This window comes from Meleagris gallopavo, chromosome 16, assembly GCF_905368555.1.
Source record: "Meleagris gallopavo chromosome 16, MGAL_WU_HG_1.1, whole genome shotgun sequence".
NCBI classification, from domain to species: Eukaryota; Metazoa; Chordata; class Aves; order Galliformes; family Phasianidae; genus Meleagris; species Meleagris gallopavo.
This window is the reverse complement of record NC_139419.1, coordinates 12,839,507-12,861,825: the sequence shown is the minus strand read 5'-3', so window position 1 is coordinate 12,861,825 and position 22,319 is coordinate 12,839,507. Positions and strand designations below refer to the sequence as shown.

The 22,319-nt window shown below is 42.6% G+C and overlaps 1 protein-coding gene across 12 annotated transcripts in view; it reads right to left on the bottom strand.

Annotated features, from left to right (window-relative positions):
* The window catches only part of DNAAF8 (dynein axonemal assembly factor 8), an 83,774-nt gene that overhangs the window by 40,063 nt on the left and 21,392 nt on the right, over window positions 1-22,319 (bottom strand). For 11 of the 12 annotated variants that reach the window (XM_085237246.1, XM_085237250.1, XM_085237251.1 and 8 more), the window contains 4 exons: window positions 16,834-17,025; window positions 14,742-14,909; window positions 10,343-10,537; window positions 1,876-1,968 (listed from right to left, as the gene is read on the bottom strand). In XM_085237246.1, the coding sequence (XP_085093372.1) occupies window positions 1,876-1,968; window positions 10,343-10,537; window positions 14,742-14,909; window positions 16,834-17,025 (648 nt within the window). The remainder of the gene's footprint in view (window positions 1-1,875; window positions 1,969-10,342; window positions 10,538-14,741; window positions 14,910-16,833; window positions 17,026-22,319) is intronic. The other variant, XM_085237254.1, reaches the window with a different exon arrangement.

Below are 22,319 nucleotides of genomic sequence, written 5' to 3'. Positions count from 1 at the left end.
ACGGTGCCTTTTGTCACATAAACCTACCAGTAAAAAACTGCACGTTCTCTGGGGCAGAGAATAAAGTGCATCACGCCTGCTGTTTAACTTTGCACGCTACAGAAAGATGGCTAAATTAAAATAGACCGACTAGTTGTTTCTTTATACCTACAAAAATGCCAAAATTAACATAAAAAATAAATCAGACAGACACTGCCCCAGATTTACATTCTGAACTTTTCTTTACCAGATGAATCCAATTCAGCTCATCTTGGCAAATAGAAAGACATACAGTTGTATGTACTGAATGTCTGTAACCTAAAGGAAAACAAACAACTTCGAGCTCTGGACTTCCCTATGAAAAGAAACGTACTGCTTCAAAAAGCACGTCTTTACACCAGAAAGTTGGGTGGTGCTTCACACACTGCAGGTAATGAATTGTCTGGGTGCAGATCAGACAAGCATGATTGTATTGGCCTCAAATTTGTGCGTGGTTCTGCTGAGTGTAAAGACACACGGTGCTATTGCCAGCAGCAAGCTTTATGTCTGCACTGAATGCAAAATGAATTCATCACTCCTGGTCACTTTAAATGAAACGCTACTCCCCCATAAACGCATAACAGGGCTTATAATATCATGATAAATGAAGTTATAAATTTATTTAAATCATAAGAGAATGGACCAATTAGGAATAAAGGCTCTTTTTCTTTATGTTCATCTAGCTCAAGCTCTCCTGATACTAACCGAATGCTTGCAGCAGCCAGTAAGGAAGCACGTTTTTGTAGCAGCTCTGATAGTCCCCAGGGTTTAGCTGCCTGGGCTCCAGGCCAGCCTTGATACTGCAGCTGTCCAACACTGAAAAGCCTCAGCAACTGCCTGGTTCCCTGAGCTTGGGAGCCAGGCACTTGGCTTTGGCCCCTGAGCATTGTTGCAGGCTTTCCTGCGCCCGGCCTCAGACATCACCGATTCTGGCTGTTATCCTAACCTGCTCACTTGACTTTCCTACTTGGCCTGGTCCCTACGGACTCTTGGCTGACCCTGGTTACTGCTGCTGGTCCTGCTCTGCCCTTCTTGGGGAACATCTGACTGCACCCTGCCTTGCTGTTACCTCCTGCCGTGCCATTTCCTCATGGAGCATCCTGCCCTTGCTGTGCCATGTTCTGTATGCACCCACTTCTGAGGCACACCGAGGAATTGTAACGAGACACAAGGTATTTCCTGACTGTGCCAAGCACCCACTATCTTTAACAAGTAACTGTGGACTTCAGGTATCTTCCAGGAGCAAGCCTGGTACATGCTACCTACCCTCAGTCAGCAGCCAAACTTGCTGGTTGTCAGGAAGAACATAAGATATCTCCATCTCTCTGAGTCAATCCTAACTGAAACTGAACTCTGTCAGAACAAACATGCCACGTGGGGCTGCACAAGAGCTAAAAAAGGTGAGTTACCACAGTTACCCAACAAACATGGGTACAAGTCCTGTACATTTTGGTGTGCGTTCCTAAATAGAGGGAAAGATGAGCTAATTCAAGTTACCTTAACCTTCTCTTCTTCTGGGTATATAGATTTTTTTTTCCCAACACAGAAAGTTACTGTAGCTAAGGTAGACAATAGATGGAGCATAAGTTATGTGAAAGTTGCACGCTGACTTACAGTCATGTAGCTTTGGCTTATCAGAATTTCTCTCTTCCTTTCTGTAGCAATCTCTTCCACCTGTATATTTCATAGCCAGATCTTTTGTGGCTCAGTGCAATCAGTACATCAATACTGATGGCACAAAAGACTCAGTTGATACATTCAAGTTTGAGTGAAAAATACCTTGAGTATTTGTACCCAACCTAAAGAGTGAAATATTCCAGGTCACTTAAACATGATCAGTTTATTCATTTATTTTACCTCCGTGTCACTGCCATTAGGGAAGTCTTTTTCATCACTTTCAGCAGTCTGCCAGTAAAATCCTCTTGGCACTGGAAACACCTTCTCCACTGCCTGAAACACATGCAAGGTGGCTCTTACCTGTATGTCATTGTGATCCCTCAAATCAAGAGCCAGGAAAAAATCAGTACGAGTAGTTTTATGGCTACAGAATAATAAGAATGTACATTAATGGATTAGAGTTATTAGCCAAGTCCTGTTACCCTATAATTTGCTTTCTTGCATCACTATCGCCAGCTACAATTATATCCCAAGAACATGAATTTGCAGCTGCTTCTTGAGAGGCTAGCCTTCCCAAAACTGTGGCCCTGCAGTATAGACATTGCCCACCAACGTGAACAGGAGCTGTGTGTAAAAAGCACTGCAGGATCAGGCTCAGCAGCTTGAGGCCTTGATTCTCCATGATCACGCTGGGAATCCAGCAGAGAAGAGTTTGTAAAGCAAATGCTCTAATAAACAAACCAAACTGAAGGACAGGGACAGAATTGCATTATTTTCTATATGGCTGTAACCAAAACAGGACGTTTTTTCCTGTGTTCATGTCAGCAGTAATAGCACATATGTGTAAGTCTTATCGTGTCATTGCTCCTGAATAGGCAAAAGGCTCTGGCATTTAGGTCACAGCACTAAAGAAATGTGGCATTTCCCAATCTCAGCACCTTATTTTGTTTCTCATCCGTTTTCTGGGCAGCCAAGCAAGCAACCTGTACAAGTGCAAATTTAAGGATGTTTAAGGATATGTCACTCACGAGAATTTGCTGTGACTGTAATGCCTCATAAGCAAGGCCATAGCCCAGAAAGGAGTGCAGCTTCTGGAAGACAAGTTTGTCAAGTTCTGGTTTGGGAAAAAGTGATATTCATAGCTATGCTTCTCTTGAGGCATTTCAGAAATACAGATGCATTTACACAGAGCACTGTCTCTCTGCACTGGCACAATTCATCCCAAAACTGAGAAAAATGTCCCTTTGGAGGCATTAGGTTTGGGATGTGCAAATCAAAAAATAGTGGAACTATTCCAAGTCTCTGCTTTGATTTTCAACAGCCACAAATCTGTCTCCTCGTGTAGTTTGGTTCATGTGCTGCAAAGCCTTTTAAAAAGAAAAAAAAAAATTATTTCAACAAGGTCTCAACAAGACTGACTATGAACAGAAAATGGACCAACTGCATGAAGTGTCCATTCTGGAGGATGAGCTACTTATCATGCTGTAATTTACTTGTGGTTTTTTTCTTGTACTGCTTGGCAAAGAAATTAATCGCTTCATCCTACAGATGTTTAAAAACAACTGGGAAATGAAATTAATTTGGATAATATTAAAATCCCCCTGACATCTGCCTTTCTGCTTCAGCAGACTTTTAAGCTTCCTCCTTTACTATACTTTACTGTGCTTCATAAGGTATTTGCCTAAAAGCAGAACTGGGGATTTCATTTTTCACCTGATTTCAGTCACCACAACTATACAAAAATGAACATTTTGACATCTCTCACTGATTTGCTCATTTCATCCTGCAATTCATTGCCCATCAGCCTTGATATTACACTTGGTCACTGTGGAAAATAACAGAAGAAAATCGCTGGTTTAAGGATATGGAAGATCCTCTCTTGGTCCAATACTCGATGCCAGCTCCTGCATGCAATGCTGGCATTGTGCAGTCAGCACAGAGGGATGAAACAAGCCTTTCAAAACACATATGTAGCAAGACTCCAGTCTTTACTTATTCAAGCTGTTCCTTGAGCATGCCAAGACTATAAACTTCCAAGAAAGAAAAGATAAGGGATAAATGTGGTCAAAGCCACTCCAGCCAATATTTCCATGGAGATCTTCATTATAACCACCCAGACAGAGAGGATACAAGCTGGGAACCCCAAGGTAAAGCTGATCTTTAAAGAGTTTCAAAGTGCAAGCTGTGGATCAGCTGTGATGCAAGGCAAGCATGCTGGCCTCCCACCCCATCAGACAGGGACATGGCCATACTTATTAGGGAATCGATCCCACAGGAGATTGTTTCTATGATCTGTCAGACTCTGTTTTCTAGCAGCCAACCTGAATGAGATTTCACAAAGCAGCAGAAAGTGAAGCTTGAAAAGTCTTAGATCTCCCAGAAAATCCTCTTTTTTTCCCCCTTGGGTAGGGAAATACGCATAGATGATGCAGTATGAAAGCCCCTGTTTTGTCTAGTCTCACAAAAATGTGAGAGTGGAGGGAAATGCCTGAGATCACCTTCCTATGCAATGCCTAGGAAGAAAACAGCTTTCCCATGCATGTAGCAGAGAATTGCATCGAGTCAGAGCTCCTCTCAATATCGTAACAACTATTTGATGCATAATGCACAAGTGATCCTTCCCAGGTAGCTGAATGACCTTACTCCTCCCAAAATAATTTTGGTGATTTTGACACTATTTAGCTCTAAGCTACTTTCATCTTTGGTGCTACTTTCAATACTGCACAAAGATAGACAGGGCAGGCAGGAGAACTGCATCAGTTTCACCTCAGGGCCAGTTTCTCTCTTTTATGCCTCCAACAATATTACAGGAGCTGTAGAGCTCCAGTGCAAACACAGCAGTTCAGAAAGTCTCCCCCAGTCTAGCTGATGCGTCATCTGAGTGCTGACCTGTCTCCCTTCCCGTGCACAATGCAGAACAGTGAAGAGCAGTCCAGCTTCAACACTTACCCAGAAATGCCTCTCCTGTAAGACTGCAAAATGTTCAAATAATCTGATGTCTCACAGTATAGGCGTTACACCAGGGAGAAAAGGTGCCCTGCACTCAGCCACTAATAGCTACAGGAGCCCCTGGGATACTTTGACTTGGTTTTGACATGCTTCCAAGCCCCAAATCACTTTGCCATCACCACTTCCACGACCACCTCCAAATGTAATAAATGAAGTTTCTTACAGGACTGATACCCTCTCCATACGCATTGCTGCTATCAGAAAGAGCAGGAATTGAAGGGCATTTCTGCAACCTCCCATTATGGGTATTCTTCATTTTTGTCAAAAATTATCCTTCTCTGAAGGGAGGAGGGACAGTTTCTTTCTCCTGCCTTAAAACAGTAGAAAGAGAATCAATTTGCAACACACCTAGGATTGAACACATATCGTTCTTCAAAGAACATTAAAAAGAAACCCAGAGCCACTGCTTTCTTTCAGACAGCATTACCAAGATGAAGCCAGACAGTTATGGGAAGGAAATTCACAGCAAAATACTGAGCAGAAACAAGAATAAGCACATTTCAGAGAAGACCGGAGCTGCGTACAGCAAAAGCATGAATCTTTAATTGTCATACAGAAGTATGACCAAATCCAACGTCTCTTCTTCTTGCTTACAGTGTATTCTGTTCTCATTTCTGAGAACAGAGAAATAGCTTTTGCTGTCAGATGATCTAAGAGAGTCTTTCAAGTTGCAATGAGTTTTCTAGACTGCTTCCCAGCCACAGCAGGAAAACAGGGACTGTAGGAAGAATTTATGTACTCCACCACCTCATCTCCTTGCACACAAAGTGCTTTCCAATACAAAGACTTGCTCAGCTGCCCTGACTGAGGCAGCACCTAAAGCCCTCTCAGAACGATGTCGCATCCTCCACTGCCTCCAAAGTCAGATTGTGAATCCTGTACATATGTAACATCTCCTTTCAGCTCCACTGACCACAGCAGCAGATAAAGTACCAGCAGTCTCAATCTAGCAAAGGCCTCAACACTACACACAGGCAAGGCTTACTTCTGATGTGACACTCTGCATCGTACGCTTGAGTTAGACTGCAGTATCCTATTATACCAAGAGAGTGGTGAGGTGCTGGAACAGCTGCCCAGAGAGGCTGTGGATGCCCCGTCCATCCCTGGAGGTGTTCAAGGCCAGGTTGGATGGGGCCCTGGGCAGCCTGGGCTGGTATTAAATGTGGAGGTTGGTGGGCCTGCATGCAGCAGGGGGGTTGGAGCTTCGTGATCCTTGATGTCCCTTCCAACCCAAGCCATTCTATGATTCTATGATCTTCAAACTTTCTGCTCTCTCCACTGTCTCGAATCCAAATGCATCAGTGCAGTATTCCTTGTGCAACCCAGATTAACACAAAGTTTGTTTTCTTCACACCTTTCCTTCCCCATTCTGCATGCTCACTTCAGGTTGCTCCAGATCCAGCGTAGGAAACAGGCAAGAGCAGCAGGAAGATGGCAGGCAGCAGAAAGCTGAGGACAGAGAGGGCTAATTAAGGAGTTTGTCACTGAAAATGTGCAGTTCTGGTAACTGCACTGCAGACAGTGTGAAGATGCATTTCACTTCCTCTTACCTCCCTTTTGAATAAACAAAGATGTCTTAAACACAGAAAAGGATGAGACTCATTTCCAGCTCTTCTGCCCATCACGCACAGTACTAATGGCTAAGCACATTAGTTTGATGGTCCTTTTAAACTGCTGTCTTCTGCAATAATTGATAATGGCCACAATTTATATGTGAGCTTCCAAATCTCAGGAAAAGTGAACAACTATAATGGTTTATTCTTCCCCAAGCTATGTCTTCTATGCTATATCAGCTCAGAGAGACATCACTGTAGCCCTTCCTCCATCCAAAAGGTGAAGGCTTTCTACTTACAGATACCAATGACAAACTACCAGGACTCAGCTAGCAGCAGGATGTCAACTTCCACTTCTGCCTCATGAAGCCTCTGAGATACAGCTGTGTAGCTCGGGATTCAATTATATAAATGCATATAGAAGAGGCCCCAGGATGTCTCACCCACAGGTGACTCATCTCCACATGGACTCATCAGCCAAATGACGTGCGAGATGTACGTAAGTGCTCTCACCAAAGCGACTGAAATGACTTTATCAGGCTGCACAACAGATTCAAGGTGCTTTAGACAAAAGCCGGACCCTTACGCCAACTCAGGTCAAGATGAGACACAAGCAAAGTTTGGAAAACAAAGGACAAGATGAACAGATCTCCTCTTTTACCACTTCCACCTGGATGAGCTGTCGGTCATAGGGGCCAATGTGTGCCATGCTGCAAGTCTCAACACCCCAGTGACTCTTTCATCTGGGCAAACGGATGTGGAGGTACTGTTCTGGGTCCTTTACCTCCCTCATGCACCTGTCCAGTGCTCTGATGCTCTGTTCAGCAGCTCAGCGATCAAGTCCTTGGAGCTTTGGCATCAGGCTCAGCAGCCATGATGCTCAGCACAGAAACAGTGTCACAGTATTCAAACTGTACAGCTCAGGGTCTTCTTGTCAGGCTCATCGTAAAATACAAAATAACAGCTGTACATTTCCTACAGGATGTATTGTATGGAGAGGAGCAGAAGGAAATGTCTTTTTTTCCCCTCCAGCTTCTCCTCTAGAAGGTTCTGGAACCAGTGGAAAGGTTTAGTTTGGAAAGGGCATCCTCATTTCTAGGCAAAAGCAAAGAACCCAAAAAGTTTCTTTGCATGACCTGGCTTATTCTGTTGAGGCATCTCAGTTTGTCAGATTGTTTTCCACTCTTGCTTTGAATGTTGCACAAGCACTGTTTCTGCTGCATCTCCTGGGAGATTTGTTGCTGGCTCTGAAGTTTCACATCAAGCAGCTTCCCTCTTTCTGTGCAATTTAGAGCTGGAACATCCCAGGCAAGGATTTAACCTGAGTGCCTGAATTGGAAGGGTCACCTTGTGCACACTGTCACCATCAGTGGATCTGGAATGCCATTTTGAAATGCCCTGCACTCTGTCTTCAAAGACTAACATACCCACGTCCACGTTAGGTGCCGTAAATGCACAAAGTAACAAGTGATGAACCCGTGCCATAGCATGAAACAGTGATCTGTAATCTCATCAAGCATGTAGTGGAAGAACATTGCTGTTTCAGTCTTGTGTGGACCTACATGCAGAGCTCTTCTGGTAACACACAGGTGCCACCAACTTGCCAGCCAGCAGGAAAATCCCATAAGTTTGCATCTGTGTTACAGAAATACCATATGAAAGAGCTGCTGCACATTTTGGAAGCCCTCACCCACACATGAAACTGCCTGTTAGTTCAGCCTCTGCCATGTAAAGATTTTCACAGCATCGAGTTGCAACACCAAGGCAAATTTGGTGTCCTGGATCCAGTTCTGGAATTCTTATCCATTCTTAGCCGAAACTGCCTAAAATAATAATAATAACAGAGTTTTGCTTCAGTGAAAAGCAAAGAGGGAACTTTGTGTAGACCTGTCTAAAAAAGAAGACAAAACAACCCTTGTTGGAAGTCAGGAGGGAAACTAACTGAAGAAGGAGCACATAGGAAACTAATCCCCAGGAAGTACAACAGAAGCATTTCTCTGGAGCTTAGCTATACATGTATATATACAACAAATATATACATGCTGCTGGGAGGACTTAGGGCTGCACCCTATGGGCAAGAGCCCCAGGGTCCAGAACACTGTGAAGAGTACAGTAGAACCCAGCACACAGCTGTGTCTCATTGAAACAAATGAGAAGAGGCACATGAGCACCAGTGCTGGCCATGCATCTCCTGTGTCCCCAAGGTTAAGGTTTGCATTCAAAGGCTTAACAAGAAGTATTTCTATGTCATTTTGGCACAGTTCTCTTTTTGCTGGCAAGGAATGTCACAGTTAATGTCTTCTATGAGGATGATGTCATTCCTAACCTGGGGTTTTCATGCTCTGTGAGTTTACTCTTCATATCTAAAGTCAATAACTGCAGGTTGATAGGTTGTATATCCTGTATTAATTAGTAAGCCTGAAAGAAAGACAGCAAGAAAAAAAAGCAACCTGTTCCAGGTTCAGAACAGACTGAAGAAAAACACTGGAACAATTGGCTAAGAACAAGACCTTGGCTTACACTCTAACAAAGTGCTTAAATGTAATTGCAATTACTGCTATCAATTGCTTGTAAAGCCACACACAGTTAGTCAGTACACAAGCAGACAGCAGCTCTACCTGATGCTCCTCTTCCCTCCTCCCTTACCCATTTGTTTCCTCCGCTCCTCAGGACTTGTGTTCACATGAAGCAATCTGGGCATTCACTGCTTGCTTTCCCAACACCCAGTATTGAGTACTTGGATCAATTCAGGTTTGTATACATCACCCCAAAATAAGTAAATAAAAATAAAACCTATAATCACAGGCCTTGAACAAAGTCTTCAAAGAATGAAGTTAAAAACGCCATACTGAATTTTCAGTACAGAACTCACACTGGTGGTATTTTAATGCCGCTGGGGAACATTCTCAGTTGGTAGCACTTTGTAAAGCTTCAGGGCAGACATCAGGGTTAGCTGCTGCCTGCTGACAATCTGGCTCATTGCGCCTTGCTCAGAGAAGGCAGCCTTTCTATTTGACTGCACGACATCTATTAAGCAGCTGCGATACATAGTGGTCACAGCATAACACCACTCTGGAAACCTGGGTGGCACGGAGCATTTGTGCATAGAAAGAGAATGTGGCCTTTAAACTGACTTCCACTTTCAATGGCATCGAGGCAAAGATCCACCTCCAGAAAGTGCCAGCTATCTTGCTGTTCAACTTCTAATGATTTATAATTCCCCTAATAGGGGATTTGCATAAAAGCCCAGTTTTAAATGATGCTTTACAAGTATACAGCAGATTTATCTTTTACAAGTACGTCAGCTTGCTTTATTGCACTTGCCTGTACTTGAAAGCTACAGTGACTGCAAATCAACAATATTAAGCCTCCTTTCCCTTCACAGAAGTGGGATAAACCTTTAGGCAAATTGCTAAGTGCACTGCTAAGCTCCTAAGCTTTATGGCATCGATTCTCACATTGTAATAGCAATCTCAATCAGGTTTGGGGATTACTGGAAACTTCTTGTGCTACGTTATTTTCAGAACTAAACTTTGTTGTGAACCAGAATTGCAGTCTTTACCATTACCTAGAATTGTATCTCCTGATTTTTTCAGGATGTAGGAACACTGGGAAAAAAATTATGAACTCAAGGCTGATGATGTCATGGGAAAGTAGAACAATTCTTCAAAAGGCATAGAAGTCAGGTAGTATTTACAGGTTCTTTGAAAGCCTAGTGCAAATATTTGAACTATGCAGGATAGAGCTCTAATAACAGTGGTTGATATCTCGTGAGGAATTAGCTCCTCCAATTAGCCCAAAGTACATGAATTATTGGAACGGTTCATTCCTTCGAATACCTCTGATGGAGCACTTGCTAAGCTGACAGAAGTGACAATTTCTACTTCTGAATAGCACGAGGTGGTGAATGTTCTTCCAGGCACTTCTAGGCAGGCGATTTCAATCACTTGATCTTAGACAGTGCTGTCTCCTTGTAATCTCATACACATTCGTGGAAAAAATCAACACTGCTTACAAGCGTTTATTTTCAAAGAGATTTAAGCCCTCAGCTAAAGCAAACAAAAGTATCTGTAACACAGGAGGATAAATTCTACTGGACACAGGAAGGAAAACAAATATCAAATCCAAGCATTTGTATACAGTACCTGAGGATGAGGATTAACAGTAGTGATGTAACCGAGCAGGGCAGAGGGAATTTCAGCAAGAAGTGGATACAGGTGGCTTTGGAAGCAACTGCACAGTTCTGCTCTCCACCAGATAACATCTGGAAGCCGTATAAAGGATAGAAATTCAGAAATCTTCTGGTAAAAAATGAATATTTCCTGGAGATCTTCTTTAGTCTGCAAAAAACCAGCAATTAAAATACATCAGTGATGGCAGCAGAGGCTTCCTGCTCTGTGCTGCACCATGAACCTGCAGCAGCTCTTTCTGTCTGCAACAATCCCAACCTCGTGCATTTACCATACAACTGCATTTCAGTGCCTCCAAACCCAAATCCTCATCTAACTTCTATCCTCCCAAACCATCACAACCTCCATCCCTACACCCAGAGCTTCTAAACTTGGCCCCTTACCCACAGAAAATGCACTCCTCCCACAGTTCTGCTGCAAAACTATCACGTTTCCACTTCCAGGTCCAGTGACAGAACTGAAGGCCCTGACACTGCTTGGGTTTCTGACCCACTGCTTGGGTGATGGAGCTTGAGAGCAAATGCTGTCCACACGAGTCAGTCATGCCTGCATGGAAAGGCTCACCCCACGAGCTGGGGACATGATTCCATACAGACTTGTCTCTAAGACCCCTCTGGTGAAGGGGAGTGGATGGTTAGCAGCACTGCTAATCAGAGTCCTTGATACACTCAGACTGCTCAGCTATAAAACTCCATCATTGTTGATGATGGGAGAGTTAATAGTAATCTTCAGTTGGTAGCAAGACTGGTACAAAATAACAGGCTTGTGACATCTGTCAGCCCACCAATCTTATTCTGAATCACTTTATATACCATATTGAAGAGGGAGGAAACGTCATAAGCAGGACTATAAAGCAGTCAAACAACAAAACATTGATTTGCAAAGGGTTTCATAAGGATAAAAACTAAAAATCCTGAAATTAATAAATATTTTCAAGATTGATAATAGCATTAATATTGAAAACTGCACAGCTTTGTTACATTTTTCCATCATTTAACCTCCCCTCTAAGCCCTTTGTTCCTTCAAGTTGGTTCTTAATTAGAACAAAATGTGACCTCAATGAGGCCCAATCAGAAATGAACAGAATTAGCAATTATGCAAAGCATTTTTTCTACCTCATCTATTAGAGCAGCTAGAAAGGAGAGCTCAGGCAGTAAAGGTCTGCAAAAAAGCCCCCAGATCCAGCGGTGGAGATCATGCGCTCTTCCAAACCACCAGAGCCATCAAATGATCCAAGTGTGCAGAGGAGCACCGTGCTGCTGTGTGTGGTGCTAACATGCCTAACTGGGAACGCTGAGCAGATTCTTAGAAAGCATTCTCTGGATAAATCTAATTCCCATCACACATGCCTGTAAACACAACTCAATGTGCATGCAGAAATCACAAGAGGTGAGCGTATAAGCATTTGTTCTAACAACCCAAGAAACCAAAAACAAGCAGGCATATTCTAATTTGCCTCATTTTCATCAGTTGTTTGGAAGGAAGACTAAATAAATAAACACGAGGAAAACAAACACACACCACCCAGAATGACATATGCTGAATAAAACCTTGCAGAAACCTTTGATAAAGGAATGGGCGTCATCGTAATTGAATAAGCCAAAAGCTGATCTTCTAAAGACAGCTTTTTCTCTGAGAAACCATTAGTAAATTCATAATTGTGTGAAAGATGCACTCAGGATGTTCAGTCACATCAGGCCTAGGCATTAGCAGTGAGGGAAGCTGCAGAAACTGAAACCTCACCTTCAAACAGGTCCTCAGGCTTGTAGACTGGCAACCCAATGCCTGCTGTAAAAATCATATTCATACTGCATTCTGAAGAAAATCTATGGACAACTGTCATTTTGCTGCTATCAGTGAGATACAGAGACACAAAGTTGGACATTTCTTTCCTAGCATCAAGTGGGGAAATATCTGCATCCAATATGTTGTACGTAGTCTGTGAGCATCCATCTTCAGCACTGAAAATGGACTCTGCATGTTGCAAACATTAGAATATCAATTTGTCATAATGCTATTGGTTAAAATTGACACTACTTGACGTGTCTTCCTACATAATCTAGAAAACATAATTAAAACTTCCCTGCATTCTTTTAATCGGTAGATGTATCAAGAATGCTTGGGAACAGTTATTTTTCCTGACTATTCATATTTTGAAGGTAAACCAAGTAACTGGTTCTCACTGTGCCATAAGAGACAACTACAACAAGAACCAGTAAGTGTCACAACAGAAGAATTTTGTTAGCCAGTTCAACCATTAAAATATTCTACAATAACTGTACAGCACAAGACTGAAGACCTGTGTGAGGAAAGTGAAGTCTGCCATGTTTCTCTCCAACAACAGTTCATGGGGAGACAGAACGAGTTGCTGTTGTTTTCTGTTTGTCTCTGCTGTGGCTGACATTTCTGAAAGACTTTTGTTGTTCCTATCAACTTAAATCTCTGTTGGGGAAAGAGCAGCAGCTTTACAAATGCCTCAAGAAAGCAAAACTGACAAAAGCCATTGTTATCACAATGACATCCAGTAGAGCTTCTAATGAGAGAAAACCTCAGTTACACATAGTCCTGCTTTGAGCAACACCATTTGAATGAGTGGCACATTCACCTCGCCCCCATAGCAGCTGAACTCAGCAGCACTGTCCATGAATGTAAACAGGGCAGTAAAACAGCATTTACAATTTATACACGGACTGGAAACTCCACGTGGCTCATTCTGCCAACCAGTGATACAACCCTGCCCAGCTCCAACCAAATGCTGGGTGCAACCTGAGCTTGCAGCTTCAGAAGATCGTTCAATTACTTGACACTGGATACATACTTTGAGCACACTCAGTGCTCAACAATTTTGATGCCTTGGCCAACTCCCCATTTGAAATTAGAGAGCAACAAGGCAGGTCAGTCTCTGTTCCTCCATTTTCTTTGTTTCACAGAATGCTTCTTGAGCTCAGTCACCTTAGACAGCAACCAACATCAAGCCCTTGTCCAGTCCAGCAGGGTGCTCCCTCTCATTAGCCCTGCAGCTTTCTCCGACAGATGGATGGACAATGACAGAAAAGTTGCTTATTGTTTTGGGCTTGTTTTTTTTTTTTTTTTTCCAGTAGTATTTTAATCATGACATTTGTTGCCAGCATCAATCATTTACTTGTGCGACACTGGAGCCACAGCTGTCATACTTTATGATACATCATGGGAAATTCAACCTTCACTGCTCAGAGGCAGACAGTTGCAAGCAAAGAATGCTTGCTGCAGCTGAACAAAGGAAGCTTAAGCATGTTTTTAAAACATGTTTATACCTCTTCTTCCATTTAAGAATTATGTTGGGTAAGAATAGAAAACCCAGCCCCAGTTTGCCAAAGCTACAAAGGTTACTTTGAGTGAGCTGGGAGATACTTGCATACCCAACAAAGCACTTGGCAAGCATCTCGGGTAAGTTTATTCAGTAACAGGAACATTACTCATGCAAGTGACTTGTGGGAGATCACAGGTATGCAAAGCTCACTGCTCACCAAATACACCTGGCATGTCTCCCATCAATACGACATAGGGCAGGTGTCTGCACCAGGCAGGATTAGCAAGGCCACAGCAGGTCTCAGGGCAGTACCTAACAAGCAGTATTTAAAGAGGAAAACAAACCGGATGCATCACGATGTTCAGACAATCAGTCTTGTCCAAATTAGCTCTGATGAAAAACAGAACCAACAGATTATGGCCCAGAGTTGCTACATCAAATCTCGCCTGTTTTCAGGACACAAGCTCACAACATGCCTTATGTTACAACGTGCCACCTACACATGCTAGATTTCAGCTTGTGCTAGACCTTTCAGCTTGGTGTTTTGTTGTGCAAGACAGACACTGTAGTCTGGCAGGACAGAAGGAACAGGATCCCAGGTCCTTTCTCTGGGCCCTGACTCTTAGGAGCTTGAATAGCAGGACAGTATTCCCTCTCATAAGTCACACTCTTCACGTGGTTAAAAAATAACAGCACAAAGCATAATACATGTCAAAGATAGGTCTCCTCTGGATCCAGGCAGATCTTTGCACCATGAGGTTACAGCCACCAAAAAACACGTTAACAGTTAATGAGCAGCAGAAACAAAAGACTCTGCTGTATAGAGCTGGTTTCTCATCTGCACCACATAACCAAGGACAGCCTGAGTGGGCAATTAGCTGCAAGCAGTCCTTCAGTTCCCACAGTACTGGGCTTCATTCTAATTTAGAGCAGCATTTACACTTTTCTATCCTTCTCACTGAGATTTGAGCTTAAATAGGCACACCCAAGCCTGGTTCTTAGTGACAAGTAGTAGTAACACCCTATGGCAGTTCTGCACGACTAGCACATTTAAATGCTCCTTACTTTAATCTTCCTTAACCTTTCTTTAATCAGCATCAAGTGCTGGGTTGGAGATTCATCTGTTGGCCTTACACGAGCAGACAGGGCCGATCCGTCCTCCTGCCAGGCCTGCTGTAGACATACTGCCTGAAATGGAGCTTTGGGTCCACCTTCCATTTTCACAGGAGGTACCTGTAAATCCATTTGAACAGAACTTCATTTTTATAGATGGCTGTACTTAGAGGCTGGAGATAACCCCCTTATCTTGCTCTATTCTTTTGAGTAGAGCCACATAATGTATAATAATCCAGGGAGCACCCTCGCTTGATTAGTGGATTAGCTGAGGTTCAGCCAATAGGAAAATCAATAACAACAAATTAAATAGGAATAAATGTAGGCTTTAGTAAGTCAAAGGATTTATTTTATCAACAAGGACTCCCATAACTTGCACACTGTAACTTCCACCAGTTTCACTACGTGAAAGGAAGAACCTACATTTCCTCCCAAGTGTAGCAAGAACTGAGAACAGAGTTCCTGTCAACACCGCCCAGTCATGTCACAGTGGTGCTGTGTGCTGCCTTTATTAACTGTAATGAGATAATACAAACTTAATTCAAAAAAATCAATGCTAATTGATTACATCATTCTGAGGAGCTGGTACAGGCTTTAGAATAAGACTTCATCACTCATATAAGTGATTACTAACAGTCAAACCCTTATCATCCCAATCCAGTAAAACCACATCATAGATAGACTTGAGGCAGTGGCATCACTCCTAATAGCACTACCAAGTCCTTGACTGCTTTGAACACTGGTTTTGCAAAGGAACTTCCATAGCAATTCTGCTACTGGGGAATGCTTATGTTTGGAAGACTATGTTCTCCACTGTTAGAAATCAACACATCTTCAAGAAAATCAATAAAGATATGTTGATTTACACGTGCCAGGACACCAGCAAGACAGTGGAATTACACAGGTGCAGATAAGAATTGGGTCTAAAATGCTTGAACTTCTTTTTCATTAAAGAAAAGCAGATTCTCATCGCTACCCAACAGCTGTTTGGGAACCTCAGGATATGCTACAATTCTATGAAATCAATTTGTGGCTTTTATCCCAGTTTGTATGAGGCACAAAGTCCATCACAACATTTGACCCTACAGTCCAGTAAGCAAGACTGAGCCCTGGAGGCTGAGATACCCTTTCATGCTTGGAGAGAGCTGCTGCAAGTCAGAGCTCAGGATTTTTATGTGGGAGTAAAGGGAAGAAAGTTCACACTTCAGCTGGTCATGAGCTAACTATTTTCTGAATGGAAGATTCAGACTCTGGGGCTGCTCAAGTGGCAATTTCCATTAGTACTGAACTAAAGTTACAGAACGGTATAGCAAAGTTTTAATGGAAGTGTGAACATCGTTAACAATTAATAGTGTTTAAGTGGAGCTTAAGTGACTTAAAAGCCACGTGCATGCTGTCCACTCAGGGTGAAATTTACCTTGAGTGCATGAATTGATACACCAGTGTCTTTAACCAGGGAAAATAATGAGGCCAGCAACCAAGGAGGGGTGGGGGAAGGAAAAAAAAGAAGTTTGTTTTTTTTCTTCCCCTAGAAGAAAAGAGTAACAACAGATTAATAGAAGTGAGGAAAAGGGGTTTTCTTTGGAAGGGAAAAAGGTGTGAACCAGAGGACAATTAAGATGAAATAGACCATCACTCACTAACAGCTCCCTTGACTTTCAGAAAGGATCTGTTCTTAATGAGAAGTTGTGAGAAAAGCAAAAGAAATGATTGTTTCGATGAGGACAATAATTAGTCCTCTGCTTTCACTGGTTGCTTCTGATTATTTTGAGTTTAGCTCATCACTTAAAAAAAAAAAAAAAAAAAAAAAAAACATTTCTTTTTAATTTTACTTTCGGCATCATGTTCTTTGTAAAATACAGGTGTGATCCAGCTGGAACTTGGTTTACTCATTTTAAGGCAAGTTAGGACATAATTTCCCCTTTGCTCAGCTGTTTTGCAGCTGTTGGAAAAAGGTAATTTCAAGAACCTATCCACTGGAGGGAAAAGCACGTCCTTTGTCACGCAGAAGCTTCTTTTGTGCACTGTCACTGCATGAACTCACCGGAGATAGAAGCCATGCCACAAGGGCACGGTAGAAGGCAGCTGCTCTCGGTGCAGTGCTGTGCATCCGCCCACTGCTCTCATCTCTGGGTACCCGGCCACAACTCGACAGCCAGACAGTCATCAGCAGCTCTTCATCTCTCACACTGTCCGGTCCAGGCAACCTGTCAACAACTGGCAAATAAGAGGTTTCCTGTAAAAAAAAAATAAAAAAAATAAGAAAATGAGTATAATTTGGATTACTGGAACTGTATTCATTATCCCAGAGGAATTAAAGTCGTTGTCAACACAGGAGAGGGGCAATTAATATCTAGTGACATTTATTAGGGAGGAAGCAGAAGCCATAGAAGGTGGGTCATTATATCAGGGACACTTTCTGGAACACCCCAGATTTTCTTGGAGAGCTGTAACCTGGGTCTTCATTTACACTAATACTGCTTCTCAAATGGAAGACCCGGTGGTCACAGCTGAATATAGCTCGATCAAATTTATTTTACATTCTTTAAGATTCAGTGTTAACTTTTTTTAATCAGTGAAACACTTTCAAAACAATCATGATAGAAGTGTCAAATTTTTCCATTATTTTCTGCTTCATCTAACATGCCTCATTCACAGATGATGTTACGTTTAGCTGAACTCATTTCTTTTCTCTACTTTAACATTGATACTTGGTTATTCAGGATGCAAATCCCTCTCCTTTGGGACCTATTCTTTAGCAAATAACCCCAAGCTAGAGTTGTGAGATTATAGTTTATGGGATCTCCGCTCTTCATCCAAAGATGCAGTAGCTGCTGCTGTAATTGTTAGCTGGTTTGCTATTTCTGTCTCTGTTCTGCTGCCCCGACATTCCTCCTGTAAATTAGGAAGCTGGTCTCAAAATCAGAATTAATTTCCAGCATACATAAGAGCATTGCTTCTCAACACTTATGATGCTTTAATAAGGACCCTAAGGGCTTCCCCAAGGCACCCTGTGAGCATTCATTCTACGGGTATGGCAGGTACTCATTTACAAAGAGCTGGAGCTGTTTATGGCCTAACCGTTTCCCAGCTACTTGTCACAGCATCACACGAAGGCTACGCTCCCCACTGCAGGCTCAGCAAAGTGCACCGTGAGCACGTTTCCCTGCACGCCAACACAACGGACTGAGCTGCTAACGGAGGTGAACAAAATCCATCTGAAACGACCTACCGCAGAGTGAGACCAGCAAGCATCCCGTTCTGGGAGCACAGCAAGAACACAGGGAGGGCAGAAGGGTGCTGGGGAGCAGCTGGCCAGTTGTGTTCTCAGGTGCTCCAAGGAGCCCTTAATGAGGATGCCTGCCCACACCCTTACGCCAAATTAACCTTAATTTGATTTACCTGAATTCACTTTGGGAGCAAAATAAGCTAAATCCAATTAAAGCCACTTGAATGCTGAATTAGAATGTTCACAAGCAGACCTACCGTGTTGCCCAGTTATTTTAGTGCTAACGTGTCTGCCACAGACACCGTGCTACCTGAAAGCACCAAATGGAAACTGCAATTAGTACTAATAGTCACAGATATTCCGATGCTGCAGATCTGCATTACTGATGTCGTCCTGAGGAGCTAACGGGGCTTTGGAAACACCACCACAATTCTCCAAGAAAGAGGCTTGAAATGAAAGTTGGAGATTTTCAGGAAAGCGTGGCTTTCTTCTGCATTCTGTATTGGAGGAATGCTTTCTCCTTCCGGCCTCACCAAGCACGTTAGGAGCACCATAAGTGACAGGCAGCAACTCCAGAGCTAAAGATTAAACCAGTATCTACTGATGCTTAAGCAGCAATTTCAAACTATTCCAGATTTGCTTGGCCCACCAGCACGGGACTCAGCTGATTTTGTCAGGAAGTTTACTAAGAATTGCAGTTCTCTGCTTATTAAGGTTCCTTCTGAGAGCAAGTGAGGTTCTGAATGCTGCTGCTCCTTCCCCTTTCCTCTGTCAGCCTCCCTACTCCAGCAAGGACCGAGGCATAAAAGTTAATTGCAGAAATATTAATGAACGAATAACTGAAAAGGAGCTCATTCTACCTAACTGCAGGCAAGAACTGCTTAAGTCAGTGACATTAAGTGCTTTCTTAATATGTATTCCCTCAGCATTGGCCAATTAGACCCATTACACTAGTCTATCTGTGAAGAGAGTCCAATTTCTCTACGTACTACGCTGGCTTTTGTGACAGTATTAGATTATAAAAAGACAAAAATGACTCAAACCCTGGGCTATTTTTGGCTGCTCTGGCTAGAATTGTGCTGTCAATCACACGCAGGCTTGCAGCTGATGGCACTCAAGTACCAGCAATTACCACGGAGTAAATAAGATAAAATTTCCTATTTCCAAAGCGCTTGCTATTTGATTTTTGCAATTGCAGTTTACAATATTGCTGCTTACAACTCTTCAGCTTGATTTTCCAAATGTCCCTTCACGCTCAGTTCCATCCTCTTCCACCTTAGTATGAGAAGAGTGCAAGAAGCAATGCCAGCACAGCGTGCAGCCAAAGAACAGCGTGCTTCTTCGTGTCACTTTATATAAAAATTTAAATAATCCCCCCCCCCCAAAAAAAAAAACACAAAGCCACACATCAAAAAGAAGTGTGAAATGAGTTGCAAGGTACTTCAGGGATACCCATATCTTGCAGCATGCAGCTACAGTAGTGCTGAATTTATGCACATGGAGGCACAGCCCCAAAATAAACTATATCATTAAAAAAAAAACCTCAAAAGAGACATCTTGAAGGGATCAATCATCTAAGAAGTGCTATTTTATCTCTATTTTTTTTTTTTTAATTGGAGCTGTTTATAACCACAGCAAGCTGAAGCTTAGTAGAGGCAAGTTTGTCAGCCAAGATTAATGTCATTTTGTTTCTAATAAAACAGCTCTAATTGGTTAAATGATGCTTTTGTTGATGGGTTTTGAAAAGACCAGTTGGCATTGCTTTTTCTGTGCTTCCGTACCGGATTGGACAAACAGCTCTGCTGTCCCAAAAGTGGGAAACATCAAAGCTGTTAGAGGGTGGAATAACCGAGGGGCAGCTCAGGCTTTGCTGCTGGTTTCCAGTTAGGCACAGAGCTGAAAGCAACCACCAGGAGTTGCCATCCAACTGCTGCAGGAAACCACACTACAGCACACAGCTGGGAAGTTCACTTCGATATTTCAGAGATCTAAGAAAGCTATCAGTATTTCTCATTAGAGTCAGCTCACCCAGTCTGAGCGTTATCTCCCAGCAGAAAGGCAGGTCAGGGAGAAGCAAACTTTTTACAGTCAGTTTCGCTTTTGGAGCTAAAGAAAACTTCAGCATTTCCCTTCTAGCACCTTTTCCAATACAAGCTAAACTGATGCTAATGCTGAAGGAAGGTACCACCTTCGAAAGGTACTCCTACTACGCTGAGAAGACCTACAGTAAGCAGCAAGAGCTAAATCAAAGCATCCCCTGCATGCAAAACAGGTTAAGTTATGCCTACAAAGCCTCCTCCTTCTTCTCTGGAAGAGGTGAATGAGGGGGAAGGGGAGGAATAGGAGGAATCTTACTCTCATTGGCTGGAGGCTTACTCAAAATAATTGTTTTCAGCCATGTCTAAATTTATCCTTCTATGTCATCCGCACCCTAGCTTGGATCACAGATTTCAGAGGCAATCCCTGATGAATGGCAAATTACTGACTGCAGAAATCTTCTGCCAGAGGATACATCTGCTGTGCGTTTGTAAATGTGAACTGATTTCTAGGTACTTCAGCAGCTCCAGCTAATTTCTCTAATGAAAATTCTGTGCTCTTGCGCTGAAATTGCTCTCGCATCGCATGTTCCTGCTTTGCAGTGGGCAGAGCTCACAATACAAAACACAAGCGTGCTGATTGTGTGGTTACCCATCTATTTTCCATAGAGTCAATGTAGGACAGTAGATAGTTAGGATACACTTCACATTTCCGCCCCTCTCCCTAAACCAAAGCAGATAACAGTTTCGTGGTGTCTAAAAAAATCCTGCATTCAATGGAGACATATTGGAAATATCATGTGTTTGTTCATTTTCATTCTGTGGGGATGGAAAAATGATGACAATGCCATCTGCTAGATTATCTGAAATTCCACATTAAGTGGTGGAATAAACCCTGAAACCATTCAAAGAACTGCTTTATCGTTGCAAAGTGGAAGCAATGGATAAGAATGAGGAAAGCATTTGCATTTCCTGTACGCAACTGGCAGAACATAGTGTAATTATGAAGGCAACATTTAATAACAAAAAGGAGGGTATGATTGATGTTAATGGTCTGAATGGTCTTTCTGCTAATGCAATTTTGTACTAGATTCAGTCTGTATAGCACAAATGGCTTCTGAATATCAAACGTGCTGAGGTTATGGACCTGAAAAATACCATGGTGGCAAAATATTATTGAAATCTTCTGACTTGAACTGAGCTTCAGATTGCCAAAATGGAGGAGGAATGATCCTTCAAAACAGATCACTCTGCCAGAGTAAGATTGTGGGAATTCAAAGAGCTGAGCAATGGAAGCATGACTTGCTGTGATCTCCATAGATCTCCAGCTAGAGGATTACATATCGTGTGAGGTTAAGTTAAAAAATAATGAACAATATTTCTTTGCTGAAAATTTTCTTCCCATTTTGAAAAATTAATCTTAATTTTGGTCATATAGAATACAACATCTCCTGATTCAGAAGGAACCCCTTATTCATTCCTGGCATCACAGAGAGGCTAACGCCAGCCATTGCTTCTGCTGAAGCACAAACAGGGCAAATCGTCAGAGAGAAGCATCAGCAGAAATTACTGCGTACAGGAGCACAATTCAGAGGTAACACACAGATGTGACACTAAGCTCTGCTTGGCACAAGGGCCACAGACAGCAAAATTCACTTGCACACCTCATGTTGCTGCCATCCGAGCACTGCCAACTCTAAATGCCATCTAAAGTAGCGTTACAGCCACCACAGTGCTGGCAGACAGCTCATGATAGGGAGGAGCAGTTATATTTCTGGCTAAAAGCATGTCTGTGTCCTACAACGATCTCTCCTCACCCTATCCATATTATCCTATTCTCAATTCCCTATAAGGAAATTCTCTTCCACTTCACTAGAATTAATAGCTCATTTGTGCTAGCAGAAAATGTATAAACCTTCTGGCGTAAGAGTCAAGGACATAGCCCAAGGAATACATTATCATGGTCATGAGCATGAATGTGTGGTCACTCAGGAAAAGGCTTGTTGGACCAAAATTCATTATACACTTATTCTGCTATCCAAAGAAGCATTTGCTCCCAAATAAGAAGAATCTTCTACTTTAGACTATGCTATCTGTCCTAACCTGCTCACTTCTGGCTGTGCTGTCAGCGCTCCTAATGTGAGTTCACAGCACTGCCCTTGTCATGCTTACTCTCTCATATATGCCAGAGTGACTTACTGTGATTTCTCCCTTTATCCTGGATCTGGAATATTATTACTACCGGTCTCACACAACCAGCTAATG